General features: G+C 38.7%; 5 protein-coding genes across 6 annotated transcripts; 2 read left to right on the top strand and 3 right to left on the bottom strand.

The window, feature by feature from the left end:
* Positions 1–549: 549 nt before the first annotated feature.
* LOC125607971 (cold shock domain-containing protein 4-like) lies at positions 550–1,443 on the top strand. The gene has a single exon (XM_048777576.1). It carries the CDS (start codon positions 629–631, stop codon positions 1,244–1,246), a length of 618 nt encoding a protein of 205 aa, XP_048633533.1. The 5' UTR covers positions 550–628; the 3' UTR covers positions 1,247–1,443.
* Positions 1,444–4,135: 2,692 nt separating this feature from the next.
* Positions 4,136–4,738, top strand: LOC125607970. The gene has a single exon (XM_048777575.1). It carries the CDS (start codon positions 4,215–4,217, stop codon positions 4,551–4,553), a length of 339 nt encoding a protein of 112 aa, XP_048633532.1. The 5' UTR covers positions 4,136–4,214; the 3' UTR covers positions 4,554–4,738.
* Positions 4,739–6,108: 1,370 nt separating this feature from the next.
* Positions 6,109–16,038, bottom strand: LOC106420574 (serine/threonine-protein kinase ATR). Of its 2 annotated transcripts, XM_013861436.3 has the most exons (15): positions 15,772–16,038; positions 15,535–15,679; positions 15,348–15,460; positions 14,958–15,262; positions 14,717–14,841; positions 14,420–14,564; positions 13,746–14,291; positions 13,589–13,664; positions 13,195–13,498; positions 11,752–12,999; positions 8,187–11,553; positions 7,520–8,089; positions 6,733–7,353; positions 6,437–6,631; positions 6,109–6,342 (listed from the first exon to the last, which is right to left on the bottom strand). In XM_013861436.3, the coding sequence occupies exons 1-15, from the start codon at positions 15,938–15,940 to the stop codon at positions 6,193–6,195; spliced, it is 8,079 nt and encodes a 2,692-aa protein (XP_013716890.2). In that variant the 5' UTR covers positions 15,941–16,038; the 3' UTR covers positions 6,109–6,192. The 2 variants fall into 2 exon arrangements, with proteins under 2 accessions (XP_013716890.2, XP_048633531.1); XM_048777574.1 differs by lacking the exon at positions 15,772–16,038 and having other exon boundaries at positions 15,348–15,446.
* Positions 16,039–17,607: 1,569 nt separating this feature from the next.
* LOC111200891 (probable metal-nicotianamine transporter YSL4) lies at positions 17,608–20,872 on the bottom strand. The gene is made up of 7 exons (XM_022692370.2): positions 20,293–20,872; positions 19,898–20,070; positions 19,720–19,817; positions 19,491–19,628; positions 19,236–19,425; positions 19,036–19,159; positions 17,608–18,946 (listed from the first exon to the last, which is right to left on the bottom strand). The coding sequence occupies exons 1-7, from the start codon at positions 20,615–20,617 to the stop codon at positions 18,000–18,002; spliced, it is 1,995 nt and encodes a 664-aa protein (XP_022548091.2). The 5' UTR covers positions 20,618–20,872; the 3' UTR covers positions 17,608–17,999.
* Positions 20,873–21,057: 185 nt separating this feature from the next.
* LOC111200979 (mitochondrial import receptor subunit TOM20-4-like) lies at positions 21,058–22,442 on the bottom strand. Its single transcript, XM_022692700.2, has 6 exons — positions 22,192–22,442; positions 22,019–22,097; positions 21,779–21,948; positions 21,661–21,708; positions 21,442–21,537; positions 21,058–21,351 (listed from the first exon to the last, which is right to left on the bottom strand). The coding sequence occupies exons 1-6, from the start codon at positions 22,285–22,287 to the stop codon at positions 21,226–21,228; spliced, it is 615 nt and encodes a 204-aa protein (XP_022548421.2). The 5' UTR covers positions 22,288–22,442; the 3' UTR covers positions 21,058–21,225.
* Between the last annotated feature and the right edge of the window lie 3,719 nt (positions 22,443–26,161).

Here is a 26,161-nt window from a genome sequence, read left to right as displayed (position 1 = left end):
ATAAGCTTTGAACGATTTCGATCTATTTTCTTATTAAAATATACTCCAGTAGTATAATCAATTATGAGATCTGAATCTGACGGCTTAGAGCCATCTTGCAAAGCATCCCCAACCGTCCAGATCGAAGCTGGGCCAGCGCTTGCTTTAGTTTCCCAAAACGGAAAAAATAATACAGTCTGGACATTAGATTGGCCCATATCCATTTTAATTGATTTGTTTACTATTCACAAATTTGTTTCTATGTGAAAATGGTAAATTTCCTCTCATTTTTTTTTGTATTTTTGGCGTAATTTCTAAAATTTAAATTCTTTTTGTTCAGTTTGAAAAAGTCAAGAGATTCATTGTGCAGATTAAAAAAAACATAAAAACGAATCGAAAATGGGAATACGTACGTCAATAATGGGGAATACGAAAATATTATAAAATGCTTTTTCAAAAAAATATAAAATGAAAAGAAAGTAATTCCGGAATAATTTGTTTTGGGGAATAATAAAATGCAGACGTGGCGGTGATACCCTTTGCACACATCTGCTGCAGATATAAACAGCGTCTGCCTCACGCCAAAGTAGAGAGTGTTAAAACAGAGAGAGATAGAGATCTGTTCGGTTATTTCGTAGATTTGATCAGAATGTCTGGCGGCGATGGAAACAACGGTGGAGGGAGACGCAAAGGCTCGGTGAAGTGGTTCGACACCCAGAAGGGGTTCGGCTTCATCACACCCGACGACGGTGGTGAGGATCTCTTCGTTCACCAGTCCTCCATCAGATCTGAGGGTTATCGTAGCCTTGCTCCGGAGGAATCCGTCGAGTTCGAGGTTGAGGTCGACAACAGCGGACGTACCAAGGCTATCGAAGTCTCTGGACCCGACGGCGCTCCCGTTCTTGGAAACAGCGGCGGTTCATCTGGAGGTCGCGGCGGCTTCGGTGGTGGTGGAAGAGGAGGGGGACGTGGTGGTGGCGGGCGAGGTTATGGTGGTGGTGACAGTTACGGAGGAGGAGGTTATGGTGGTGGTGGAGGTTACGGAGGAGGAGGTTATGGTGGCCGTGGAGGCGGTGGTGGTGATGGGGCTTGTTACAAGTGCGGAGAACAAGGTCACATGGCGAGAGACTGTTCCCAAGGTGGTGGTGGATACGGAGGAGGTGGCGGCGGTAGGTTCGGCGGTGGAGGAGGCGGAGGCGGAGGGAGCTGCTACAGCTGTGGAGAGTCGGGTCATTTCGCGAGGGACTGCACAAGCGGCGGTCGCTAAATAAAAAGTTAAAAGCGGCTTGTAGAAGGGTAAATCAGTCATCTCGCCGCCTGCTATCTATCCTCTATCGTTATGTATTAGGACTTTGTCGTTATGATGGTACTTGTGTTGCTTAAATATCTGGTTTCATGTTTGCATGTTTTATCATTGTTCTTGCTATTTACTCCAAGCGTTCCATAATTTTTTTCCGGTTAAAAGTTTGTTCACGATTCAAGTCTAAAAGTTGTGTTCTGCGAACGGATAAATATTTTTTAATCTGCCAAGACTAACCTATAAAATGATTGTTTAAACTTGATGAAAAGATTTGGATAAAGATTTTCTCCTAAAACACTGGTGGCTTTGCTACTGAGAAGGAACCCAAATCTCAGAAAATTAATTTTGATAGTAAGCTTTTTACCAAAAAAAGTCTCCGAAAATTTTGTGGGTTTTGTGGGAAACGACAACTTTCACTGATGGACTCTTCACAATGATAAGTTGCTCTATTGATTTATTATTGCTTTTGATTCAAAGGCCACCAGCAAGGTTGCCGTTAGGTTGGCCGAACATAGGAGTCGAAGCCATCACTGGCTGAGGGCATTGTCAGCATATGGTGAAGTATAACACCAGCTTGCTTGGTCCCAAATCCTTCACTCCTACTTATTGTTATGTTGGATCCCAAAGACTTAAGGGCAACATTATTGGTGTCCTTAATTTTTGGATCCTTAGATTAGTTTAATCTTATTTTGATGTTAAGGACAAAAGTTAGGGACAATCCAAAATAATAGGATTATTGGTAGGACTTTTTGGAGTATCTTAGCAAAGTAATAAGATTATTATAATTAGTAATGACATATAAAAGATAAATTTAGAATAAAACATATAATACAAAACGACTGATTACATGAGAAAATTAAAAAAGTGAAAAAAAAATTCGAAAAAAGAAAAAAAAAACATTTTATTGAATTCATAGAAACTTAAACATTGTAGTTATTTGGGAGATGTCCAAATTTAGTCCATATATTTTCAACCAAATCATCTTTTAATTGTTGATGGCCTTGTCTATCCCGAACTCCTGCTCGACGACCCATTGTATTACCGAGATTTGTAGTCCTCCTAACTTCAAATGTAGGATCCCCATCTTCTCCATGTTGAAATTCAGAAGCGTTAAGCTGAGTGTATGAATCTCGTTCATCTTCGACAATCATATTATGGAGTATGATACATGCTCTCATAATATTTCCTATTTTCTTTTTATCCCATAAATTAGATGGATTTCTAACAACGGCGAATCTAGCTTGCAGGACTCCGAAGGCACGCTCAACATCTTTTCGGACGGCTTCTTGGTTTTTAGCAAATAAACAATTCTTTGGACCTTGTGGGAGTCGGATAGATTGAATAAAAGTTGTCCATTTCGGATAAATACCATCGGCAAGATAGTAAGCCAAATGGTACTCTCTGCCGTTAACATAGAAATTGACTTCCGGAGCATTTCCGTTAATAATTTCATCAAAAACAGGTGATCGATCAAGAATATTAAGATCGTTCATAGTACCTGGAGCTCCAAAAAACGCGTGCCATATCCAGAGATCAGATGAAGCTACCGCCTCCAATACAATTGTTGGTTTTCCGGTTCCTCGTGAATACATTCCTTTCCACGCGGTAGGGCAGTTTTTCCACTCCCAATGCATACAGTCGATGCTCCCAATCATTCCCGGAAATCCCCGTTGTTCGCCAATTTGGAGTAGTCTTTGCAGAGAAAGGAGTCGAGACCAAGATTATTCGAAACAGATCTTCGTGTTTCCTCTACCCCTTTCGGTTTTCCAATCAAACTGTGCCACGTGCTCAATAAGGACGAGCTCGGACGTTCCTTGATTAACCCACGTCTCTCTTCTTTTCTTTTATTTTTTATTTATTTTTCGGCCCATTTCGCCTAAGGACGGCCTGCTGGGACGCCGATAATGTTGGCCTAAGAAACAAATTACTTCAAATTTTTTTTTCACATCTCATTAAACTTTTTTTTTTTTTTTGACAACCATCTCATTAAACAAAACACTCGGATCAATACTAAATAACTGCAAACTAAACAAATATGGAACATGGTTAACAAGTGGAGATATTAAATAACTGCCAACTAAACAAATATGGAACATGGTTAACAAGTGGATATGATCCCGTTAATATCAGAGAACACACGATGCCATGACTCTCGTATTATTATTACACCAGTATTATTATTATCAAATCTCATTCACTCATTAGAAGCAATTTATGATGTAAGTATAAATCTTTGCATTGATTTAACCATGTCTGACATCAATGTATAGGGCGTTGGGTCTTAAAACAGAAGGGCCAAAAAAACACAAGAAAGAAACAAATTTGTTGTGTTTTGAGTCCTCTTTGAGCCACAACATCACCAACTAATATGTCTAACTAATATGATTATATTAGGAAACAAATAAAATAAATCATTCAGTAATTAATGTACCTGGCCATGGAAATTGGATGCAATTGTTAGGTACCATGCAGTGTATGTAAGTGGTCATTCAATAAAAGACCGGACTAGTTTTACACCAATGTAAATAAATCATTGATTCCTTTTTTTTTTTTTGTCAACAAATCATTGATTCCTTTTATTCCTTTATTTATCAAACTATGATTCATGACTTATATGTAAATAATCCAATACCATTATATATAAACAATTATATTTTACAAAAAAGTTAGTTAGATCTCAAAAATTAAAAAGCTAAAACTATGATTAACTACAAACAGGAGAATACAATATTATTTACTTTTTTTTGTCAGTGCGATTTATAACATTTCTTATATTTAATATTTTTTTAAAATGATTAACGGGCTTTGAAATGGGCCAAAAGAAGTGGCAACCAAGCAAAGAGATTAGAGCAAAAAGGCCCAGAAGGGAAGGGGTTTGAGAGATAAACCCTAAATCGAAGACTGTTCTCGGTGATCTGATCTGATCTGGTAATCGATGGCGAGTCGGCTCAAGGAGATAGTGAAGAAGTACGGGAAAGTAGCGCTGGGGGTCCATTTCTCCGTCTCCGGCGTCTCCATCAGCGGATTCTACATCGCCATCAAGAACAACGTCGATGTGGAGTCCCTCCTCGACAAGTACCAAATCCCTTGGTTCTCCTCCGATGACAAAGCTTCTGCGGAGGAGAAGAGCCGCCAGCTGGCCAAATCTGCAGGCGGAGCCCTAGCTTTGGCGGTTCTGTGCAATAAGGCGCTGTTTCCGATAAGGGTGCCGATCACGATGGCGTTGACTCCCCCGATCGCTAGATTCCTCCGGCAGAGAAAGATCGTCGGATGAATTGCTCTCCGCAAAGATTTCATCATCTGTTCTTTTTTTTTGTTTTGTTCTGTGTGTGTTGGATGAGAAGTTTCAGAGATATATTGTGATGCTTATTGTATCAGAGTGAATCCCAAAATAGTTTATGAAATGAGCATTTTCCCAATAAACATAACAATATGGAAATCAAAATAGCTTTTTTTTTTGCTTTCGTTTGGTTCTTGGTTTGATTCTCTTTCAGATGATCCAACACACAGCTTTCAGACAGCCTCTGCATTGATGTGGTCCCGTCTTCCCCACTCTGTTTCTATGTATTCTGTAGAGAACACCTTAACTAAACAACGACAGCTCAGGTTGTTTGATTCCTTGAAGTTTCTATTTGTGCATCCAAATCAAAGAGCTAAGTTTTAAAAGATTAACAAACTGAGACAAAGGAAAATAACGACTCTCGTGATCGTTATCAATACAGCTACAACATGTATAGACTAGTTAACAGATCCTGGAACATATATATAGCATGGTTCAAGGCGCCAGTTTGTTCTGTAGCATGCTCATAAGGTTTGCAGCAAAGCATGCACCCAATATGGCAAGCTATGGCAGGGTTAAAACGGCAGTGGTTTAAGTCGCAGAGTAATGGCAATGATGCAGTCTATCGAGAAGGCTTTAAAAACAATTATCTTAATCACTCTCGATTGTGTTCAGCAGTTTAATCTCACTCTTTTTCCCAATACATTTTTTCTCTTTGTTCTCAATAAACTTTTTTTCTTTGTTCATCTTATTACTCTATAAAAATAAAAGTAATCAGAAAACAAAAAACAAAAAAATGTTTCAGTATATATATAAGTACTCGATAAAACAACCTGGAAGAAATAACAAATAATAATCAAAAGCAAGGGTGTATGATTTGACAAATGTTATTTTTTCAATCAGAAGAACCAATATAGAAAAGTAAACTATGTCAATTCCAACTTCAGTGGCACAAAACTGATCTGGAAGCCTCAAGAAGACCAAGTGGTCTTGGTGTTTTCTTCTGGTTTAGTAGATTGATTCAAGTGTGTCCAGGATGAGGCACACATATCTAAGGTTTGACATACGAGAATCAAGTCAGAAATCAAGCTTCAAGTGACAGTAATCGAAATTTCATTTTCTATATATTTACAACCAATGATGATATTAATTTGCGCAAGGTTGTATTTTTTATTCGAGTAAGAAGACTAATGTGAAGGGTAGGAAGAATGATTTTGATCTGTTTTAAGAGAATGATAATAGATGAGCAATTTGCAATGATTGGAGATGGGATTGCGCTTATTGGAGGAACCGATGACACGGACGATGTGCCTCCCAAACGACATTGATCCAGGTGAACCATGCAAGAAACTCTGGCGATTGCACCGCCTCCAGCGAAGAAAAATGCTTTGACCAGTTCATCGGTGGTTGGCTTGAGCCCAAAGAAGGAGCGTCTGGGTAAGATTTGTATGTAGATAAATTACTTTTGGCAATATTTGTAGCCACCCATGTTGCCATAGGCGACTCATGAACAATCAACTTAAATCTATTGTTCGGTGCTGTGATTAAGAGGCACAAATAAGGCATTTCATAGAATATTTATAATTTCCATGTTAAAATTAAGTGGCACCATGCAATATTTGATAGGTTTAAATCAGAACCAGGGCATCCACCAGATATACATCTTCCCAAGATTCTCAAGTGAAACTGCATCAGAAATTAACCGGCGAGCTTGCCCTTCTACTGGTAGGGGAACACCAAGAACCACCCCCCGCAGCCGGGCTTCAATGCTGCTTATCGCCCGCTGTTATTGCCAAGTTATCACGTGCAATTAGAAGACAAAAGGTATGAATAGCAGTGAATGACATGTACGAGAAGCATCAGACTATTATGCAAACCTGTGCATGTGGGTTCTGAACTTCTACACCGCTTGATTTGTGTGATTTTGTCCACTCCACAAGAGGATCGTGGATGAAAGTCTCCAGGATGCTCATCAGCGTCTCCCTATGTGTCCTCAACACTGTGAGAGTGATTTCACATACCTTCATGAAGATGCCCTCATATCCAGTGATGCCCAAACCATCTATCATGTTCTGTCGTTTGGCAAAACAAACCAACATTCACATGGTCATTATTATTATTATAACAAAGGGAAAAAAGTATCAATAGAACACACACACAAACGAGAGCTTGCCTGGGTCAATCTGAATGGCACCAACTCAGGCTTCTCCAGTTGCAGGCCTTTGTCAAATAAGCAACTGAAGTCTACATGAACACAGTCGCCTGAAGTAGAATCAAAGAGTATATTTTCTCCATGACGGTCCCCAAGTCCAACAACGTGCCCAACCATGGACCAAACTGCTGTGGTATGAGCATAAGCTACACGCGACCTAAACCAAGCAGCTGGTTCAGAAAACGTTGTCAAGAACCATTTATGGAAAAGTGGAGGGAACATAGGGAGGATCTTGGTCTTGAGCATCTCACACTCCTTTTTAGCAGCACACTGATCATATATTCTTTTAATTTGAGGATTTGTTTTCTGCCGATCAAACCTCCCGCAAGAAATGTATATATCTTGTAGAATATGGCGGAGTCCACGTGTATGTGGAACCCACTCCACCATGCCACAGTCCTCAGTCAGCGGAACTACTGCAAATGTGCGGATATATAGCTTCCTTCGCCTGCTTTCGGGATATTTGGATAGTAAGCGGTTTATCATCGCATTAAATTCCATCATCCGAGCATCTTTCCTGAGATCATCCTTGGGCTTGCAGAGGAATGGATACTCAATACCATCATTTCCCAGCAGGATGATCTGAATATACAAAATATAAAGGCATATTTCAGGACTGGTCCTCGAAGATAAAAATGTATCTATGTTATTAGCAGACATAGAAGGAGACAAGCAGAGAGCAGTGCAGAGAGAGAATCATGGAACCAGAGAATCACATTTTCAATCCGTGAAAAAAGGAAAAGCATACCTTCTTTGGGCGCTGAAGGGATGAAAGTATCTCGGCTTCATCAGTTATACCACATATAGTTGGTAGATCCGAACCAGAAAAGACACTGGCAGAGTGTCGTTCATTATTCTTCATATCGAATGCTGGTAGGGTAATTGTAAGAGATTGTTGAATTGGCATGATGATATCCAGAGGCATCATTCTTTTCAAGGCACTGAACTCAGTCGCTATATTAATAATCTTGGATCTTGGTTGTCCCCCATGGAAGCACAGTTTAATGAAATGATCAGTCAAGCTAGCAAACTGAATGAACATATTGTGCCCTCTGTCACTTTGGTTAAAGCCTTTCCGTGCACCTTGTAGAATTTCTGCAGCTGCTTCCCTCCTAGCAGGAACAGCTGATTTCGAAACAGCAGCCATAATCCACAGCCCTTGCTGAGGAAATTGGTGTAGAACAGAGGTGATTAAATTTTTAACCATTTGCACTGTTTCCCCGTTCTGGTGGCAGATTCTAGATACCAACTGAGGCAACACTGTTAACCATTGATAGGTTGGCAGATCCTTTAAGCACCCCCTCATTAAACTCATTATCTGCCAGAATAATCAAAGATATTGTTAACTTATGAAACAGGAGAAGTATTAAATGTCGAAGAGCTATATAAAATAGAGAGTACACAATCAGTACTACCTTCATATGAGTACTTTTCATTTCCTTATTTCCTGCTGAACCACTCATTTGATAGATTGTACTAAAGTCAAACCATAGTGTTAACAACCTCGGAAGTGCTTGAAAGAGATTCTTGTGCCCACTGTGAAGTCCCTTAGCATAGAAATACATTCCCTTAAATAGGTAATCCCACCCTGCTTTCTCAGTGCTCGAATTCGACGAGACTGAACCTTTTTTGCTGCCTGCAGAGCTCAATACAATGCTCTCTTGTTGACACTTTCTTGCATCAACATATAGTTCATCATAATACTTAGCCAAGTGGAAATATCCCTTCTCCCAGGGCTGCAAGTCCTTCACTTGGGTATAAAGATTTAAAACATCTTTCTTTTGTTTTTGCCCGCTGTGGTGGATCCATTTGGTATACAGAAGAAGCGTCTTCGCAACATCCTTTTTGTCACTGAAAGATTGTGTGTTACGAACTGTTGGCTCTGGATTTGGGGGAGCCATCAATAAGCTATTGATAGAAGAAATTACAGTGGAGTCGACAACTCCCTCAGGCATATTCAGGAGAGATTGTTGTAGCTCTATAATGGCACTGTCCGAACGCCTAGTGATCCAAAGAAGTTTTGCCTTTTCCATGTGAACATTAGGTGCACCAGAAGCCTGAGCTTCCAAAAGTGCCCTGTGAGCTGTCTCATAGTGCCCAGCCAAACGGCAAAGCTTTGCATATTGTAGCCAACAGTTCCCAACTTGAGCACCAAGCCCAGAGGCACCAAAGACAAGCCTTCGGAAAGCTAAAAGGGGTTCCCTTGTCCACAATGATGATTGAGTGAACCTGAGCCGGTTCTCCCAGTTATCTACTACTTTTGAAAACACTGGATCACTTGTACTAAATGATTTCTCCAGATATGATTCCCCATTAAGAAGCGCCTGTAAGTCCTCTAGCTCTCTTAGCAAGTGAAGTTTGACAACAAAAGGATAAGCTCGTGTATAGGAGTCCATGCCTGCAGCAGCTAGAGGAGCAATAAGAGCTTGCTTGGAAATTGCTATTCTCTCAGCTACGGAATATTGATCCTTCTTCATCATTGCTTGGAGAATCTTTGCAACATCTCTGTCAAAAGAGGCATTACTGTCTGAACTACTGAAGAGTAGACCTTCTTCATCTGCTCCACCAAGATACTCATCCATCAAGTCCCATTTTCCGAGTCTCCATGCAGCTTGTACACCTTGCGTACACCACGTTTTCTTGTACTCAGGTACTCTGGAAATTAGTCCGTCAACATGAGTGACCATTGTCTGATGGTGGCACATGTTAAGTAAGCAATTAAGAACATCTGAGTGTCTTTGAACTGATGTTGGTTCCATCTGAAGGGCTTGTTCACATGCAGTAAAAACTTCTGCCCAGTTACCAGATTTCTTATCTATCAACAATTGGTCTTGCAAACTTAACGATTTGCTTAAACTTGCAAAGCCAGAAAGACCATCAGGCTCGTCAAGGCAGCTGTATATTCCCATCAGAGAAGAAACATCAGCATTTTCAAAGAAGCCTGTCTTCTCAGCTGCCGGATTCAAGGAACCCGACTTTTCACGTACATGGGATTCAAGGTACATCAACGACCTAGCATATGCTTGACACCTGAATGATGCCCTAGCAAGGGTCACCTTGGGAATAGCAAGCAAAAGCTCCAACACATATTTACACTGTACAAGAAGTTGATCCTGTTCTGTTGTTGAAGTTGAAACCTGGTCTTTTGATTTGGATGCTACTTGTCTACCGCCTGATGACTGTACAGACAATGAGAGTGCTACTCCCTGCTTCACATCATCAACCCATTGCCCAAGGTTGTCAAGAAGCGTGAAAACAGATTGAACACAAACTTCACTCCGACCAACACCAAAATTGTTTACCCCACTATTTTCTGATGTAGCAGCATCAAGAACAGAAAGGATCTCTTCCGAAATGCTAAGCCGTGCTGCCTCCGTCCCATGGCAAACAACATCCAAAACTAAATATGGTAAGAGATACGTAGCTGTCTGCATATCGTGACGCACTATGCCCCGGCAAGCAGCAAATATGCTTACACGGGATCCATTTGCATGTGCTGTCAATTTCTTTATCCAGTAGGATAGCCATCTTCTGAATGACATAGATGGCCGATAAATTGGTCCAGCTGATCCGGGGTCAGACACATTTGGAAGCTGAAACCTTGAAGTCAAGCAGGGAGCTATTAGTTCTTTAACATAGTTTGAGAACCGGCCCCATAGTTTTTGTCCCCTTTCATTCACTTCACTGCTACGTCCAGACTTTATAGAACCAGATACACTGACTTGCACAGGTTCCTGAGACGTAAGGACAACAACATTCCCAGCTAATGATGGCTCACAACCAGCAATCTTTAGTAATTCCTGTATAGCAAGAGCAGCAGAGTCTTGTATGATTGTATCCTGTGCAGCTCTAAAAGCTCTTGCCAAGTGTTTGTCGATGAGCTCAAAGATAAGATCATCATCTGAGCACTGGATTTTAAAACGGTTGCACGAAGCAACTCTCACTTTGGCGGGGTCAACAGCACCTACAGCTCCAAGACAATCTGCACAGACTAGCTTCAACCTCTGACCCACTGTAGTTCTTGATTCTTCTGAACATCCCTGTAGTAACGATGTGATCAAAGAGCTCAAGATCTCCATGTCTGACATAAGTTCACCGGAAATCAGTGCAGCAACATCTTCATTTCTTTGATATAACAATTTGCTTAGCTCACATGCTACCATGTATCTAACATTCAGGTTCTCATGTTTCATACCATTTACAATTTCCCGTAACTGATCCTTCAGGCTCATTAATCCACGTGCTTCTTGAATAGCATTGTTCAGTCCTGCTAAAGAAGGTATGCTAGGTAAGAGTGGGAACTCACAGATGTGCTGCTTTAGTATATCTCTATTCTTCAAAACAAGTTCTTCAAGAATTTTCACCACTTCGTCTAGACATACATGGGGACCTTCCTTCTCTCTTTCCAAGAAGGGTATAAGCGCCGCAAAAACCTGAGAAATCACATGTTTTATGCTAGACGGCGAGACGGCGGCCAATTTTTTTGTGAAAAAATGCAAGACTAAGAGACCCTCGCTCTGAAGTGCATCTTTGTCAATGGCATGCATAAGGAGAACCATAAGCTTCGGCACATATGTGCTGAGATAGTGACCCATCATCTCAATGAGCAGCTTAATACGCTTCAATGCTTGTTTTTGAAGGAAAATATCGTCGGCATGAAGCATTTTTCTGTCAATACTGTTAAGGAGTCCAACAAAATGGTTTTGTAAGAATCCTGGAAGATCTTCAGCATTTGTTAAGACTTTTGAGATTTTCTTTATTGCTTCAGGCAGTCTCTGTAGCCTGCATAAGAAAAATTCTGAAATCAAACAGTATGTCATAAGAACAAACAAAAAGGACGTTCAGTTATTTGTTTAAAATGATGATTGAAGTTTCCTCTCACGACTTTAAACAACCTCTATCTAGTCCAGTTAACATGTCAACGTTAATGAGCACACGATAGAGCCGTAACCATGCATCAAAAGAAGAAGGACAACATACCGTCTATCTGTCTCGGCTGTATCAGCAATGTCCAAAAAGCACACAAGCTCATCTAAGAGTGCAGGTAGTGCAGCAGAAAAAATTTCTTTGTTGTCAGAACCAATCTGTGAATGATACAACTGCAAAACTGAGAGGAGATTCTTCTCTTCTTCTTGATTCAGAGCAAAAGCAAGAACTCTGGGTAGCCAATTTACTATTAGAGGTACCACATCTGTGTCTAATAACTTGGCCAGTTCGTTCAAGGTCTTTGCTGCTTGAGCATTGTCCTGCCAATATACCAAGAGCTTAGGAAGAATAACAGGGACCATTTTCTTCACCAGTTCTTCAGTTTCAACACCCAAAACAGCCTCTGCAAATTCTCTTACTACATTTGGACGGATGGTCAGCCTGGCAGATAGATTATCAAACAATTTAGTTTGAATATGTGCAGCTCTGGAAAGTAGCATCGCAAATCCCCCTTTCACATGGATGTAGCATGACCGATTTATTAACCTTGACGCATTTACTCGGACGATCAAGTTTGGATGATCAAGCTGATCAATCAGCAGGAAAAGAGAAAACAAGAAAAGCTCACTGGTAATATCAACAGCTACCATAACTTCAGCTGCCGTTTCCAAGAGAGTCTGAATGACAAGCAGATCCTTAGCTGTTGCTAGAGAATGCTCAATCAAATCAACAAAGTTCCTTTCGTAACTTTTTTCCGTAGCATCCTCATCAAGAAACAAACAGCTCACAATAGGTTGCTGTACAAAGATACCAATCTGCGCACAGAATGCTTCCCTTACATCTGTATTTACATGAAGTAGCAGATACTGAAGGCATCTTATCCATTGAGACCGTGTTCTGACCAGAATATCTGGGGTTGTGTGACCAAGAACTCTTTGTATTACTTCTACACAAGCTAGTTGAGTCTCTTCAGAAGAGTCATCATATAGAAGGTTAAAATATAAGGATTGAAGATCAGAGTAATCACAATGATGACCCATTTCTAAATTTCCCATCTCGGGAGTCTCTATGATTCTGAAATGCTTCTCATCTTTGCTTTCGATAAGTTTATCACACTTCGAACACTGGAACCCTTGAAGTAGACAGTTCAGAGTCTCATCTTTCTTTATATCTTCATGTAGGAATAAATGGCATGCAGTTTTCTCTGGGCCAGTAGTACTTGATCCATATAGGCACGATAAGAAGCCAAGAGACTGAGGAATGGTTTTCTTAACCATCAAATCCTCTTCTTTCAACAAATGCCTACGAATGTAAGACAAAAGAACAGTTAAGTTACGTTTTAAAAGAACCCTGAGCAAAAAGAGCAATATGAACTTTAGATTCATTATAATGTCATTTTTCCAACTCATTTCAATAATTCTTTTAGTTGCTTTGATAGGTGCTATTACTGTGTCTCGTCAATAAAAAAAGTTCTGATTAGTAAAATTATCAACTTACTCCAGCCTTCGGAATATATGAGGAAGGGCATCAAGACCAGTGAAAAGAACTTTAAGTGGCATGGAGATAACAGCAACAGCTCGCACTTGTTCAGAATCATCTGAAAGAGCCATACTGAATATATCAAAACCACTCCCGGATTGTATTCCAAGCTTCGTCCATATCCCCACGGATAAGCACTTAGCCTTTCGTAGCGAACTAGGCCTCTTAAACAGCAGAGAGTGCGTCCAAGGAAGCTTCAGCAAGACTTGTATAGCATCCAAATCATTCTCTTTACTTGTATATTCATGTTGTAAATCCAAATCTGATGAAAGGAGAAAACATCAAGAAATGCTGAACCCAAAACTTGTATAAAGCAAAGGAAATGTCAGACTTCATGGACAAGGAAGGTTACCAAGCACGAGTAGCATATTATATATTCCTTCCAAATAAAGAGAGATATCGAAGATGATAGAGCTTTTGTTCTCAACCTACATACGGATCTTTTTAAATTAAAAAAAACTGAATTGAAAACTTTAATATAAGAAAGGGATTGGGGAGTTTATGGTTACCTGCTCAGCTATCCAGGGTATCCAGGCATACATCTGGCGAAACAAGCGATAAGTCATTCTAGTCCAGGGACATAAACAAAATGCATTGGTGAGAATGCTAAGTGCCATTATCGAAATTTCAGGCCGTAATAGACTAGGTCCAGCAGGTGGAGCCTTTAAAGATTCTACAGCTGAAATAAGCATCCTATGCAGATTGGCAGAATCCTTTCCATCAGTCTCATCAGTAATTTCAGGAGCAAAGTAAACCCCTTGTTGAGTATCAACACCAACTTTCTGGCGCTTCCTTTTGTGGGTACTTCCATCCTTCATATGCCTTTTTTGCCCAGCGTTAATACCCTGAACAGGTCTATCACTTGCTGCTGTTGTATGACTACCACATTTGGCTGTATCAAAATCAGGCCGAAGAACTACAAGAACTGCTTGAAAACATTCTATCAATTGAAAACAAGGTTCTGAAAGATGAAGCAACTCTAGAAGGCAATGTAGCTTCCAAACATAAGGAGGACAAGATTTCACAATCCGCACATAAGCACTGCACAGGGAAGCCTGCATACATAAATACTCAGTCATGATTTCCCAAAAAGTTGTTGAAAGTGCAGCAGCAAAAATCAAGTAGAAATAATTCATCAGAAATTCATAGAAGATTGAGACATGTGTATGAGATCCAAATATACCTTAAGCTCATCACTCTTTGTTCTCTGTAATGCATGAGGGAAGACCAATACTATACTTTCTGCAGTTAGTTTGACAGTAACATCAGAACAACTGGAATATACTGCCGCAAGGCAACGTCCAAGGGTAGAATCATAAACCGCATTCCTGTAACACAAACCCAGAATTTGAAGTCTTAAAATGAAGGTCTTTTATCCGAAGTTTCATAGGAATATGTGAGGAAGGTAAACAGAAAAGATCCAAAAAAATTTAAAATTAATTTACAATCATGTCAGAATCTTGAGAGTTGGGAAATGCACCTGTACACAGGAAGTCCTTCTTCATCTGCACTTAAAAGGAGTATGATTGACTGTATCAAACCCACATGAGGGAGGATGTTGAAACTAAGGATAGATCCAACGAGAGAAGCAAGTTCAAAGCATGCCTTCCATTACCAAAACAGTTATCAGATTAGTATCCCCAAAAATCATCACAGTAACACTAACAAATCAGCAAAAAAAAAAACAAATCACCAAGCTAATGAGCAAAATATCAACTCACCATCTGCACATCAGCACCACCACAGCATACCAAAGAACAAGCCGCCTTTAAAAATGATGTATGGATGAGACCCTCAACGTAGAGTGTCCCCTCAGTGAGGCATTTACAGATGAGTTTAATGACACAAGTAGCAAAAGGCTCCCACCGTTTGGCTCCCAATAAGCTCAACACAAGACCATCCCCCTCTGCTGGCTTATTAGCAACTGGCAGATCACAAAGATGACAGGAATCACCCCAAACTCCGGAAAAGGACATAGAGAAACACCTAAACAGAATGTGAGATTCATATGCAATAGGTTGCATATCTGGTGGAGACATAGAAAAAGGCATGTTAAGTAGAAGAACTCGTATTATTAACATTCACAGAATCACTTGGTCTTTGAGTCTCACCTTGAATGGCCTGCAAGGCGTCTTGGAAGAACATACGGTAGGCCTTCCTTGAGTTGGAACGCAGCAACATCAAGAGAGATCCAACAGTGTCGAGTATCACTACATGCCCAGGACTGCAATTGGTTAACAAAGAGAAACACATTAAACCGAAACTCGGTCTAGTAACCAGTGGGGGATTCAAACTTACGCAAATTCCGGTTCAGCAAAAAAGGGCAAAATATGAGCAATCACAGGGAAGACGGCAGCAGGATCTCCGTGATAGAAAACTCCTGGAAGATTCCTCGCTGTATGACCAACAAGCTTCAGTACAGCTGTCACTTCCCTCCTGCTCCCTGGCAAAATCAATCATCCGCATCTGAGGTTTAACCTAATTGAAATCATCCAGAGGGGAAAAATAGAGAAAGAGATTGTGGCGATTTGGTACCCAGAGAAGGGACGACGTATGCGTTCAGAAGATTAGGGATGACGGCTCGAAATCGAATCTCTAGAGCATCGTCTTCTCCGTAAGCGTGGCCAAGGTTGTTAGCCGACGATGCTGCGACGCGTTCACGGAGTTCGTGAACCAAGCTCGAGAGATTATTGTCGTTCGCCATTTCAGTGTGTCCCAGACGCTTCTTCTCCGCCTCTCTCCCCCTCTTTTCCTTCCCTCCCAATTTTTTAAAAGAAAATAAAAAATGTAATTTGTGTAGTGACTGGAGAATAATATTGGTGGGAAACCAAGAAAAAAATTGCAATATATAACAAACAAACAATTAGTGATTCATTATCTACTCAATTTTACAGATATAAATATTTTCTGTATTTTCTTTTCTATCAAAATAAAATATTTTTATTCTTAAAAGTATGTATAAACCTTTTTGTAATATATTTTTGGAAAATAAATTTAATATATTAAATCATATTCGGATTTCTTGAAGAATTCACTACAAGAAAACAGCGGTATACTGAGGGAAAAAATCGTCGGTATGTCGTCGGAATAACGCTATTCCGAGGACATACCGACGAAACAAGTCGTCGGAAATATCTCCTCAGAAAATCATATTTCCTCGGAATTCCGTCGGATATTTCCGACGGAATTCCGAGGAAACAAAATTCCGAGGAAACTCCGAGGACACAGAGTTCGTCGGAAGGTTCCTCGGAATATACCGAGGGACGTCTTCCTCGGAATATTTCGATGGAATTCCGATGGACCAATCCTCGGAAGTTTCGACGAAATATTCCTCGGAATGTATATCGGAAAATTCCGAGGAACTTTTGTCCCTCGGAAAATTCCGAGGAACATGTTTCCCTTGAATTAACCCCATGAATTCGGTTATACCTTGTTGGTATTCTTCCGTAAGCAATCTCGTGTTCGGATCCAAATGAGGTCGATCGATCCAAGAACGAAAATAATTTGAAGAAGACATGTTTTTTATGAATCAAATTCGTGTGTAAAGAAAGTGAGAGGGAGGATGAAGATATGGAGTGAATGAAGAGGAAGAGGGGTGTTTGTATTTATAGTTGAAATCCTGTCGACGGTCCGAGGAAATTCCGACGGAATTCCGATGCAAACGGCTAGTTCGTCGGAATTTCCTCGGAATTTTTAAAATCCCCCAACGGCTCTTCAACGGCTCTCTAACGTCTATAATATTTCCTCGGAATTCATCGGTTTTTTCCGAGGAATACTAGTTTCCTCGGTATTCCGTCGGAATATTCCGACGAGATGAATTATCCTCGGAATTCCGTCGGAATATTCCGAGGAAGCCAAATTTTGTGTTTCTTCGGAATTGCCTCGGAAATTCCTCGGTATATTCCAAGGAATTCATTTTCCGTCGGAACGTCCGTCAGAATACCGCTGTTTTCTTGTAGTGGAAGTATTCAAGATATAAATATTTATTCAATCTGCATTGAGACAAACAGTTCATATTTGGTGAACATAATCGAGAACACATTTAACTCGCTTATTTTTACATCGGAATTAACTTAAGATTTGATTGACAAAATATTTACAAAAGCACTCCTACTTCCCTCTTAAATGATAGAGATAGAAGGTATATATCTGCTAGCACCTAGAGAGAATCCATCCCACAGGTGAGGGCGAAGGTTATGGCCGAGCGAAAAGTCAAGGCTTCCGCCGTAAGGGGCGACAATGCGAAAGTTGAAGTTGCTGCATACTGTGAACATGATATCAGATCATCAATAATCTAACTAAAACTATTTTACTTTTTTTTTGAAACACTACTAAAACAATTTTACAAACAATGCTATTTTGACACTTTTTCTTGTCCACAATGTCACTTTGAACTTCCAATTCAATTTATATATGTTTTAAGATTAACATTAATTGCAAAATGCTTAAACTTATAAATAATTTTATTTATCTAAAAGTATTAGTTAAACTAATATAATTATTAGAGACATAAATGGACTTCGATCATTTTTATGATTTATGTAAAATGTTCAAAAAAACATTCTTTGTAAAACAAAGGGAGTATATAAGATTTTGCATTTGGACTGTTGCCATAATTTACTGTTAGGCAGTTTTGCAAAGCCTTCGATCATGAAAAGCAAAAGTAAAAAAGAATCATTCAACTTATAAACATCTCCTGGAGATTAACTTCAAAAGTTTGGCCTTGACACATTCTTTCCCCTAATGCACAAAGACATTAATGTCTAGGATGGTCTAAAGTACATACATATGGGTGGATTGATTCTTAAGATGGAAAGAACCGCAGACGGTATTGTCCATATTCCATCGCCACATATCAGTCCTGAAGCTACTGCACCCGAGTAATCATCTGCGTCTTTCTTATCTACCCGTTCCCATATGAACAAAACCACGGTCCCAACGAACATGTCGATGGCAAAGTACGCTCCTATATAGAATGGAGCAGCCATAGCCATAGGAAGTGGTGTAAACTTAGAGATCTTAGGCGGTGTGATGTCTCTGACAAGATTCACAACGAGAGCAGCGAGAAAGAATCCGCAACAAAGAGCCAAACAGTGTTTAGGCAGTTTCGCAAACCCTTCTATCCCAAGAATAGCCATTTCCCGGTAGATAACAGCGTAAGGCGCTTTGTAAAGACCATCAGGATCTCCGACCTCAAAAGCAGTCCAAAACATCCAAAACGTGAGGGGAGCGATCACGCAACCCATTGCTGTACCCAACAGCTGAGTTACAAACATGGATTTCGCAGATGATAACGTGAGGTAACCTGTTTTGAAGTCTTGCATGAGATCTGCTGCGGTTGAGACGATTGCCATCATAACACCACATGCTGATAAACCGGCAATGACTCCACCACCACCACCACCACTATTGTTTCCTACTATCGAAGCTATGGTAAAAAGACCAATCTTTCCGTAGGTCGAAGGCAGGCTCATATCCGTGAGCCCTGCTCCATAAGAGTTGCAAAAGGCTAGACCCGGTGCAACCAAGTATGAAGAGAGGACAAAGTACCATTTCAATGGTGGGAATATTAACGGGATGGTTGCGGTCGAAATGGCTGCTAGACACACATAACCAGAAACCGCGAAACCGAGGGGTATATGGTCCTTGAGAAACACTTCATCTCTTTTCTTCTTCTCCAGCAGTGATTCCGAGCGCTCACCACTCTCATCTGAATCAAGAAACTCTTAAGAATATGTTTGAGGAAGACTATTAATTAAAAAATGCTATAGATAAGTCAGAATCATATGTCCTTCACACCTAAAACGTCAGTAAAGACAGGTAGATGTTGTTGTTTGTTGAAGAGTTCCTTCATAGTGAGAATAGTGATCTTGATGAGGTTGTAGAAACCGTCACCAAGGATGATAGCAATGGGGATAAAGACCTATAAATGTGGTAATGACATAAAAAAAAAAAGCATGGTTCAAGAAAGTAAATATGAAAAAACTTATTATCGTTACCTTATATCCGTAGAGACCTTTGAAGTCGTTGGTCTCGAGGTCAGATGGATACCAGTCTCCAGCATGGTGTGATATGAACGGCCAGAGAAAACCCCAAGAAACGATAGCGCCCAGAAGAACAGAGCAGTTCACTAAGTGGGGACATATCAGACCACATCCAATAAAAGTAGGACTAAAATCAAAGTAAAACCTGCAAAGTCATGTAACTTGTTACAACACATGCTAAATCTTGTGTAGTGTTAATAGAAAACTTACGTGTTCTTGAATAGGGTCAAACCAAGTGTGGGAAAGTTATCAAACCCACATGCATCTCCAATCCCACTAAAGAACCACTTGAAGCAGCTCCAAACAAAGCTAAGGCTGAGATACTTCCCAAGACATTTAACTTGGTTTCTGAAGTAATTAAACAATAATATTAGAGATAAACATTAGAGCAAAAAAAAAAACAGGTAGTGAGATTAAAGATGATATCTCTGAAAATTACTCTGCAAGCTCGGCTCCAGAGTTGTCATGAAAACTGTTAATCAGCATTGCTGTAGCGGTTCCACTGGGATACGTAAGCTTGTAATCCAAAATCATCACCTGAGATAACACTTTTGTATAAGTATCAAGAAACCACAAACATCTAACAAAAGCTTTTCTCTTAATTAGTGAGACGATACCTTGCGAAGTGGAACGAGACTGAAAAGACCGAGGAAACTGACGGCAAATAAGAATACAATCATCCACCACAATCCAGGATTTATAACATCTTCAGGATTGTTTCCCGGACGATCAGCACCAATGAGCTTGTATGTCCTCTCATCCATAGCTATCAAATACGAACCAAATCCTCCTGAAACAACAGTTAAAGAGTTAGCAACTCTATCAGAGGACCATTCCATATAATCCTTATGTAGTAGCAATCAGTAAACATTCACATAGACATAAAACTTGGAAGCTTATTATAAAATCACACAAAAATAATCAAAAGTTATCCACAATATCAACATTTAAATAGCTCAGGACATATCTTAGAACAGCTTAGGTGTGAAAGGATATGTCAATCTCAAGTTACCGCTATAAGCGAGGCCGTAGCAAGCGACAACGCAAGTCTGAATAACGGTGTTCTCTTGCTTGGTAAAGGGTTTAACTGAAAACCCTAGTTTCGACAAGAAACCAGTCCATGACTTGACCAAGAAGAAACCGAGAAGACCAGCAGCTACGTTTAGCGAAGGAATGATTCCGACAGTGAGGTTAAGCTTATGGGTAATGATGCAGAACAAGATCCCTAACAAGGCGCTAGAGATCAAGCCTCGGGTCGTGATCTGATCCTTCCAATGAGGTATAACATCTTCGTCATGATTCGTTGCAGGGAACAACAATGTCTCTGAGATCTCCATTACTTCCTTTCCCCTCGAAACTTAGCAGCTTTAAGTTGAGAATCTCCGTTGACCAAGATTAGTCCATGTGAGCTGTCAACGAGGATAGGATAGTGATTACACAAGCACGACACGACTACTAAACAAACGAACATGGCCTATATGGTAGTCAATTTGCGAAGACTGATGTACTTTTAGTTACCAATAAAATGGTGAATTAATCTTTTTTCTTTAATTAAGTATTAGTAACCTTGAGAATAGTTTTGTCATCTATTTTTAATGACAAGAAATAAAGGTCTGAGAACATGAAAGCTAAACAGAACATACCTTTAAAGAGCAGAGCAACGATTTAAAATCAAAACCTAAAGCAAATGGTGTTAACCTGATGGTCGCACCACAAGCAACTCAGGCTAAACGGTGGAGAACCAATCTCAGATGATCATGGAAAGTACTCTTCTGAGTTAGGTGACTTAACTATGGTCTTTCACTAATTCATTCTAAAGCATGTAACTGTTTTCAAAGTTGTTATACAATGCAAATTCTCTCTCTCTCTCTCTCTCGTTTGAAAATGATTATTAGAAGTAAAAAAAAACGTTTCTGATCATTAGACTCTTGCGTGTGTGTGGAAGTTACTGCCTCGGTGGAGGAGGCAACTGAGATTTAGCAAAACTGATCCATGTAGCAATTCCAGCGGCTAAGATGACCCATCCCATTACATCATACTTGAGATCACTGCTCTTCTTTTTCTTCACAGTCTGCGATAGAAAAAAAAAAAACACAAACGTTAATTAGATTTCATTTCATCAAAACCCCCAATTTGCATTTTTTGAGTAAAAAGAAAGGACCTCTGAAGTCGAGGCAGTGGCTGATGGTCCAGCGACACCTCCTAACGCTTGTGGGCCTAAACCATGGCTATGAGCAGCTTTATGCAGCTCTGGAGCCTGCAAGTGGTGTTGGTCAAAAGAACAAAAATCAAATCTTCATATCAACTATTGAGAGTCCAAACCACTAGCAAAAACTCCTATTACTAGAGGAACATCAACACCATCTACTTATTATTGTACCTTAGAAGTCAGCTCCAAAGATTTGCGGTAGAGTTCGTTCTCTGGTTGCTGCAAACAATAAAAAGATTATGTACAAAGATGATGATGATAAATAATAATCAGAATTATATAGTATTACCTCGTCAAGAGCTTGTTCAAAGTAGTGAGAAGCTTTCTGAAAGTGATCGGCAGCGACGATTTCATCAGGAATCATAAAGCCATATGAAGTGTGAACATTCCCAATGCACCAAAGCGCAGCGTGCTTCTTCGGATCGATTGACAAGGCCTCTTCCAGCTTCGATATGGCATCTACACAAACCAAAATTAATTTATCATTCATTCTAAAAGGAAGCTAATAATAATTAATCTGAATCTCCACCTAGAAGCATTTGCTTTGAGGCTGTGGGGTTCTGAAACTGGGAGAGTTCTAATAAAGCTCCTCCCCATCTCAACAAGTTCTGCAGAAATTCAAAAAAAAAAAAGGTGGAGACTTTATCAATTTTCTTTAGAGCCAATCAAAAACGAATCTTAAAGATTAGGGAGAATACGAACATCGGCATCTAGAGGGTTTTTGATGTAAGTAGCTTCTGCTGCTTTCCGAGCATGTTCGAAGAACATCAATCTCTCGATTTCTCCCTGCATATCCATTCTTTTCTCTCGAGCTTCCACAGAACAACCAAGGTTACAAAATTGCCAGAGGATCGTTTTCTTTAGGGTTTTTTTAATGGGGAATTAATTAATGAGAATTTAGTCCCTACAGAAAACCAATATTAGTTTAAATGCGTTTTCTTTAGAGTATTTGCATTTCATATACAAAGATTATTGTGTATTTGGATAACTACCTGTAACTATTATTTATGGGTTGACTGTCTATTCCCATCCCAAGACACATTAACCCTACTTATTTTCCTCCCGCCTAACTATCAACCTTTTCGTAAATCCACCTCATCATATACTTTCTCTTTAAATCTCCCCTCTTCATAAATTTTTTTTTTGAAGCTAGAATACCTCCTGCTTGTTATACACGACCTTAACTTCCTATGACTTCATTCTAATCACCTATAAATAGATCCTCATGCCGTATTTCTTTCCTTACATCAAAAACCTAACCATAGGCATTCCAAGTGCACCAGAGCCTTAAAGTAAACCTTCTAGTCTTTAGCTTTCCTTTTATATTTAGTTTCTAGTTCTTTATTTAGATTTATGATTAGATCCTGATTTTGACTTACATAAAATCAAAAATCTGTTTGTTTTATGATTATGATCTAGATGGGGCTTGTTCTCTGGCAGACAACATTGGCCAAAATGATCACCTTGGTGCGTAATACACAATGGTGATTAATTGATTGTTTCCATTAGAACTTGTGTCTTCGTTTGTGGTTGTTAATTACAGAAAACAATTATTTATGGAAAGAAGAACACCTCAGCGATCATAAAGATAACAGCCTGTGAAGGGTGGATGTTTTGGAAGTGGAAACTCTGAAAGCTCAAATTACTTGAATGTTTTTTCCACTCTGTGTGCATGATGGATTAATTGATTGGATGATGATTGATGCATATTGGGAGATAATTTAATTGTTAGAGAATTTCGACTCACCCAGCAAATTAGTTGCTAATTAGTTTTGCGGGAAACTATAGGAGTATCTTAGGTTACGAAGGAGCAGTAATGCTAGCGTTGTTTTTATGCGTTTTACAAATAAGTATGCATTGTATAAGTATTAAGTTTAAAAGTAGTGCCTTATATATGATTGATGTTGTTTGAACCTAATAAGTATTATATGAATAATAAAAGTTTATGAAATGCTTGGGTATCATCACGAATATTCATCAGATCTCCTCTACTTTCTCTTCTATTGTCTTCATCCACATCTCTCGTGATCAAAACCGAAAGTCAGACCGGCTGGCTAAAAGAGCCTTGGCCCAGCTACGCTCTATCTCTTTTCCGAATTTCATGCAATCCCTAAATGGACCAAACTATTTTTGGGCCTTCCTCCTATCTTAATGAAAACTAGATCTTGACCCGCACATCTGTGTGGGTTTTTTCTATACTAAAATATTTTAGTTTATATAACAAAATTTACCAATAATTTAATGTAATTTAGTATTATATAATATATAACTCTATAATACCGATGTTTATGTGGATTATATATTATGACGATGAATTTTTTGTATTTTTGTACCAAATATTATTTTGAAAAAAATTATTAGGTAAAAATACTACTTTACATATTTTTATTTCTAAATTTCATTTTTATATGGATAAAAATAATTTGGACCTATCTATATAGTAGAGAAGATAACTTTTGCGATAATGTTAAAAACAACAATAGATATTTTTAAGAAGTAAACTATAATACAACGTACTTCAAAATAAAGTAAAGATCATATTTGAGAAAATACTTGAAATACAATAAGTTGGATAAAAACATTTCTTTTAATTTGAAATAGAAATGAATCTTTCTAACAAAATATTTTTGAAATCTTTGTAAAATGTTTTTTTTTTTAAATTAATCAGTTTAAATTGTTATTATCATTAAAATATAAATAAAATCCTTCATATACTTTTAAATTGTCGAATAATTATATATTGATGGAATAATATATTTTCGAAATTAATAAAATCTAATAATATTTTGATTGAATAAAAAGAGAATTAAATATGTTGTTGGGATTTTATTATGAACATACAAAAAAGTTATGTAAAAAACTTTCTAGGAAATAGTCCATTTAAAAATATCACACATGAAATAAGTCATGATTTCTACTTTAATAGTATAGATGTTTGGTGCACAAAAAAGTGAAATGTTTGGGTTCCATGTATTATTAGTCTAGTCTAGGATGAACCAACAAATGGTTTCAAATTTGGATTACAAAACCTTAACTTGGAACCGGTAGGAAACCCATTTTTAGATATTTGACCTTGGGATTTTTGAGTTGATGTAGGATATTTGGATCAAATGTTTCGGTCCGTGGTAGTAACATTTTTGATCGGGTTAAAAGAAATTTGTTGGTCGTATATGTTCTTATTTGTAACAATTTTGATCGGGTTAAAAGAAATTTGTTGGTCGTATATGTTCTTATTTGATTATTAAACGGAAAACTAATCATATTAGTTGAAGGCTCCTACATCAGATACAAATATTCTTCTCATAGTCAAGCTCATCTTTCAAATAGTTATATACATGGTCTGGAGAGAAAGAAATTCTAGATTGCATACGAACTTATGCAGACCTCTTCAGGTAATTATTCAGGAAATCAAGCAAACTCTAAGGCTAAGGCTTGACCCACTGTCTCGGGACATGAGGACCACCAATAGCTTTTCTCTTACTTTTTTGGGATCTTGGTTAATTTTTTTTAGGGCATTGTTAAGTCTCTGGTATAGTCTCCCCCTCTGGTTTACAAGGCAGGTGATCTATGGATCTTGTAATCAGTTCCATTAATTTTGAATAAAGAGTAGTTTTAACAAAAAAAAAAATAAAATTCTAATAGGGGTGTTACAGTCATATCACATCCCCAAGGTCGAGGAATTGCATAACAAACTCGAAGAGTGTACGTACCATAGGCGGTGAGTCGATGCCGTGTTCAATACTACCATCTTATTAAAAATAAAATAATGTTGTCGCCAATATATTTGTCTAACTTCATACTCCAAGAAAATATGCAAATCTCAGTATGCAATTATTTAATACTGGAAAATGCAAATTTATCACGAGAAGACTTGTGCAGCTGGAGATCTATATTGTTTCATTTCTAATATATAACATTGATCAAACCCATAGAATCATTATTTCAAAATAGCATTTGTTCGTATAGACTTTGAATATCATTTTTAGATATATAAGAATCGCAAGTTACAAGTGATTGTCAAAGAGAAATCGACATCTAGAAAGAAATAAACAACTCATAAGGCCAAAATAACAAGCTGGAGAATTTTATTTTGGAATGTCGGTGTAATTTCGAAAACATTACAACACTCAAATCAACATCTTTAAACTCTCAAAGATAAGATTCATCCTTTTTCATAACGTTGGGGTCTTCTGGACTGGTCTTGTTCAGTTACAACCAATGATCAACCAAGACATTGTGTGTGAGTGTTTTTCTTATATAAAGCATTAAAGCTTCTATATATTTTCAAGTTATAATTGGTTCATGTTATCATCATCTCGATTCGTAGGATAAAAAGCAAAAATCAAAAACTCACATGAACCATGACGAGGTACGTGTCCCACAAATGAGACCAGCCAGTTGGAATAGATCTGACATCCGCTAACACTGTGATCACTTGTGGCCCCAATGAAAACAAGATCGTTGTCAAAAGGACTCTACAAGTGGACACATGGTCTCCACAGTTGCCACGTGTATGTTCATCTGTATGTCCCCAATCTGCGGCGAAATTGACGTTAAAGAAAATACATCATAGAATCCTTTTTCTTTGTTTGTTAATCTGTTATTTTATTTATAGGGTTTATTTGCCAAATAACCAAAAAAAAATGAAAATTAGATTTTGGGAGAGAGAGTA

The sequence above is a fragment of the Brassica napus genome, chromosome A4, assembly GCF_020379485.1.
Source record: "Brassica napus cultivar Da-Ae chromosome A4, Da-Ae, whole genome shotgun sequence".
Lineage (NCBI taxonomy): Eukaryota > Viridiplantae > Streptophyta > Magnoliopsida > Brassicales > Brassicaceae > Brassica > Brassica napus.
Note: the sequence above shows the minus strand (reverse complement) of the source record. Positions and strands in the feature narration are given on the sequence as shown.

Excerpts from the sequence above, each read along its gene's own strand:
- LOC125607971 (XM_048777576.1), top strand. The coding sequence starts at position 629 with ATGTCTGGCGGCGATGGAAACAACGGTGGAGGGAGACGCAAAGGCTCG.
- LOC125607970 (XM_048777575.1), top strand. The coding sequence starts at position 4,215 with ATGGCGAGTCGGCTCAAGGAGATAGTGAAGAAGTACGGGAAAGTAGCG.
- LOC106420574 (XM_013861436.3), bottom strand. The coding sequence starts at position 15,940 with ATGGCGAACGACAATAATCTCTCGAGCTTGGTTCACGAACTCCGTGAA. Across the intron at positions 13,665-13,745 it reads TACCCTGGATAGCTGAGCAG|GTTGAGAACAAAAGCTCTAT; the intron begins GTAACCATAAAC and ends ATCCGTATGTAG. Across the intron at positions 7,354-7,519 it reads CCCTTCAGCGCCCAAAGAAG|ATCATCCTGCTGGGAAATGA; the intron begins GTATGCTTTTCC and ends TTGTATATTCAG.
- LOC111200891 (XM_022692370.2), bottom strand. The coding sequence starts at position 20,617 with ATGGAGATCTCAGAGACATTGTTGTTCCCTGCAACGAATCATGACGAA. Across the intron at positions 19,818-19,897 it reads GTCTCGTTCCACTTCGCAAG|GTGATGATTTTGGATTACAA; the intron begins GTATCGTCTCAC and ends GTGTTATCTCAG. Across the intron at positions 19,160-19,235 it reads AAGGTCTCTACGGATATAAG|GTCTTTATCCCCATTGCTAT; the intron begins GTAACGATAATA and ends CCACATTTATAG.
- LOC111200979 (XM_022692700.2), bottom strand. The coding sequence starts at position 22,287 with ATGGATATGCAGGGAGAAATCGAGAGATTGATGTTCTTCGAACATGCT. Across the intron at positions 21,709-21,778 it reads TTGAACAAGCTCTTGACGAG|CAACCAGAGAACGAACTCTA; the intron begins GTAATACTATAT and ends TATTGTTTGCAG. Across the intron at positions 21,352-21,441 it reads CCACTGCCTCGACTTCAGAG|ACTGTGAAGAAAAAGAAGAG; the intron begins GTCCTTTCTTTT and ends TTTCTATCGCAG.